At 32.0% G+C, this 3,614-nt stretch overlaps 1 protein-coding gene across 1 annotated transcript; it reads left to right on the forward strand.

Annotated features, from left to right (window-relative positions):
* Positions 1–3,075, forward strand: LOC129874370 (piriformospora indica-insensitive protein 2-like). Its single transcript, XM_055949651.1, has 2 exons — positions 1–937; positions 1,716–3,075. Exons 1-2 carry the CDS (start codon positions 725–727, stop codon positions 2,922–2,924), a joined length of 1,422 nt encoding a protein of 473 aa, XP_055805626.1. The 5' UTR covers positions 1–724; the 3' UTR covers positions 2,925–3,075.
* The last annotated feature ends 539 nt before the right edge of the window (positions 3,076–3,614 follow it).

Below are 3,614 nucleotides of genomic sequence, written 5' to 3' on the forward strand. Positions count from 1 at the left end.
TTGCTTTTAATGTGGAGCATTGAGAAGTGTGCAATAATAGACTTTTAGCTTAGCAAAGACATCCTAGACTTATGTGTTATGTCTTCTGTTTTTCCCTTCTGGCTTTCTGCCACTCTACTCCTCTTTCTCTACCTTAGCTTGCTATAAACATTTTTAACAAGCACCTTCCTTCTTTACTTCTTTGTTCCCTCTATTTCCCTGTTTGATTGGATTCTTTAGCATTTTCCACCACTGCCAAAAAAAAGTACACTTTTATTAAATAAAATGAAAGCATTTTAAGACATATGCCCCTCTTGGAGTTTCTTCAAAGTCATAAGTTCTAGTTTGGCTCAAAACACTTTCTTTGCATGGTTGACAAAGTTTAATATTTTTAAGATTTTAGTCAACTCATTTTCAAGATTCTTTTTGGCTTCAATGAATGATGGGGTTCTTCAAGAATTTGTTTGTGTGACAAAGTTGTAATCTTTGAACACTTTGTGAACTCATTTTCAAGAATTTTAGTTTGTTTGTGTGACAAAGTTGTTTTCTTTGATCACTTTGTGAATTCATTTTCAAGTAATTTTAGCTTCAAAGAATGATGGGGGTCTTCAAGAATTTGTTTGTGTGACAAAGTTGAACACTTTGTGAACTCATTTTTCAAGAATTTTAGTTTGTTTGTGTGACAAAGTTTCTTACTTTCAACACTTTGACAACTAATTTAAGAACTTTTTGGCTTCTAAAAGTGATGAGGGGTTTCAAGAATTCAAGATTATGTGTGTTAGTTATCTTTTTTCTCCTCCATTTTGGTGTTTGGTGCAACGGTGATACTGAAAACATGGGAGCTCCAATGGACAAAAATGAGATAAATTCTCTTTACTCTGCCATTCAAGGCTTTGTTGGTAAATGGTGGAATGGTTCAGATCTTTATCCAGATCCTTGTGGTTGGACTCCTATACAGGTAAATTTTTTCACTTTTTAGTTATTTTTCTGCCTTGTGGATTCTGTTTAGAAAAAGGTAAGAAAGGAACTAACTTTTTTTGTCTAAGCTGCCATGTTAGTAAAAAAAAATAAAATAGAATATTTGTGCATAAGGTTCTAATATATTGCTAAAGAAGAAAGGAACTTAAGTAGTTTGTCCTTTTATTATTGTGTGGTATACATGACTAGAAATGACTTATCATTGTATAGATTGTTCTAAAGCTTTAAGTGGAAATTTTTTCCTATGGCAGATAATCAAAGAAATTGATAAGAAGTTCATTTATTCATTCTTTTTTAGATTTAGTATATTTGGAATGATAGCCAATTAGCCATAGAAGTTTGATGAACCAAACTTCAATAATGACCATCAGTACATTCTTGGCTTGTTTTGTTTAGCAGTTTTGCCAGACCAACAGAGAAAGATTATGTTTGAAAACACAATGATAATACAGAACAGGACAGAGCTTATACTAAATGTTTTTCTCATATAGCTAGAATATTATGTTTCTTTGTAATATACTCGTTTCGTTTAAATTTATTTGTCTGATTTTAATATGACACGAAGTTTAAGAAGAAATTTTTGGATGTATCCAAATGTCATGTGAAAAGTTTGAAACAGACTAAAAACGAAAGTAAAACAAACAAATTTAAACGGAGAGAGTAATATATTTGATGCATTATATACTCAAAAATTCCTTAAAAGGGTAGTCTTTTAGCTTCATATTTCTGATTTTTTTGTTTCTATTTCCTCTGCCCAGGGTGTATCTTGTGACCTGTTTGATGGTTTTTGGTATGTCACAGACTTAAACATTGGACCTATACATGATAATTCCCTAAGTTGTGCACCAAATGTGGAATTCAGCCCCAATCTATTCACATTAAAGCACCTAAAATCTCTCTCATTTTTCAATTGTTTCGTGTCACCTCACCACCATCCAACTTCAATCCCAGCAGAGAGGTGGGAATTTCTTGCTAGTAGCTTGGAGTCACTCGAGTTTCGATCAAATCCCGGTCTCATTGGACAAATCCCTAATACATTTGGAAGACTCATAAAGCTCCAATCTTTAGTACTAGTAGAAAATGGTCTCTCTGGTGAAATGCCACCAAGTCTTGGGAATTTAGTGAACTTGAAAAGATTTGTTCTTGCTGGAAACAAACTTAATGGTGAAATCTCGGATACTTTTGGAGGGTTCACTCAACTTTTGATATGTGATTTAAGCAGAAACAAACTATCTGGTGTCTTGCCTAAAGCATTGTTTGGAGGGTTGATTTCACTTCTGAAACTTGATTTGAGTTCCAACAAATTACAAGGCAAAATCCCAGAAGAGATATCAAGATTGAAGAATTTGACACTTTTGGACCTTAGTAACAATAAGTTATCAAGTGGATTAACTAAGTCACTTCAAGAAATGACATCTTTGGAAGAGTTAGTCTTGTCAAGAAACCCAATGGGTGGATTCTTGGAGGTTCTTGATTGGCATAACATGAGAAAGTTAACAACTTTGGATTTGTCAAACATGAATTTGACAGGTGAGATACCTAAGTCTATAGCAGACTTAAAAAAGTTAAGATTTTTGGGACTTAATGACAATAAACTCATTGGGAAAATCCCAAAAAATCTTGAAAATCTGCCTAATGCAAGTGCTATTTACCTATATGGTAACAATCTGACAGGTGCACTTCAATTCTCTGAATGGTTTTATAGGAAAATGGGAAGGAGATTTGGGGCATGGGGGAATCAAAATCTTTGTTACCCATTTGGTTTGGTGTCAACAAGTCATGTTCCATTTGGGGTAAAACAATGTCAGCAAGAACTCAATTTTGTTATTGATGTTGAGACAAAGTCCAAAATGGTAAATGGGAATTTTGTGAATTCTCAATCTTCAATGGGATATTTCAATGATTATAGGATTTGGAGAAGTTTTGTAGTTGAACTATTTATGGTTATTCTACTATTGTTGAAGTAAAAAAGAAAGGAATTTGGATTTTGAGAAAAGATGCCATTCCTAATAGTGATCTATCTTTTTTTTTTTTTTAATCTTTTGTTTTACTTGAAAATGTACCCCACATTTTGGTTGTCTTTTTAACACATGAATGAATGAATGTACATATTTTACCCTTGTTTGGACTTTGGAAGAAATTCCATTTGGTTTTAGGTACTCTTCATTGAAATGTGACACTACTCTGAAAAATCAATATTTTCCCATTGAAATTTCGAGTAAAAAATAATCAGTGTTTATTTTCACAAAAAATTTGATTGTGTTGGTGAGAAAAATAATAATAGTATTTTTCACACGAAAAAATTAGAAATTTTCTAATATTTTAATGAAAATCTATTTTTCACTATGTTTGGAAGGAAAAATTGTGTTTATAACATGAATTTTCTATTGATTCACGGTGGAATTTTTTTTATTTCTAATATTGAGACATATAAATTGACCATATACTCCCTCCAACTCAAATCATTTGTTGTAGTTTCTAAAACTAATTGTCTCAAATTGATTTGAGGCAACTATTTTTAAAAACCACTGACATATAATTTGAGACGGAAGAAGTATAAATTTAGAGATAAGTCAGAAATAAAGGAAGATTAAAATTCAAGAAGCAATTGGAAGTATACATATTTTCACATCTTTTCACTTAATTTCACATCATGG

This window comes from Solanum dulcamara, chromosome 2 (genome assembly GCF_947179165.1).
Source record: "Solanum dulcamara chromosome 2, daSolDulc1.2, whole genome shotgun sequence".
Classification (NCBI taxonomy): domain Eukaryota; kingdom Viridiplantae; phylum Streptophyta; class Magnoliopsida; order Solanales; family Solanaceae; genus Solanum; species Solanum dulcamara.

Bases quoted from the DNA above. Each gene is read 5' to 3' on its own strand.
- LOC129874370 (XM_055949651.1), top strand. From the start codon at position 725: ATGAGGGGTTTCAAGAATTCAAGATTATGTGTGTTAGTTATCTTTTTT. The intron at 938-1,715 runs GTAAATTTTTTC...TCCTCTGCCCAG, and splicing joins GTGGTTGGACTCCTATACAG to GGTGTATCTTGTGACCTGTT.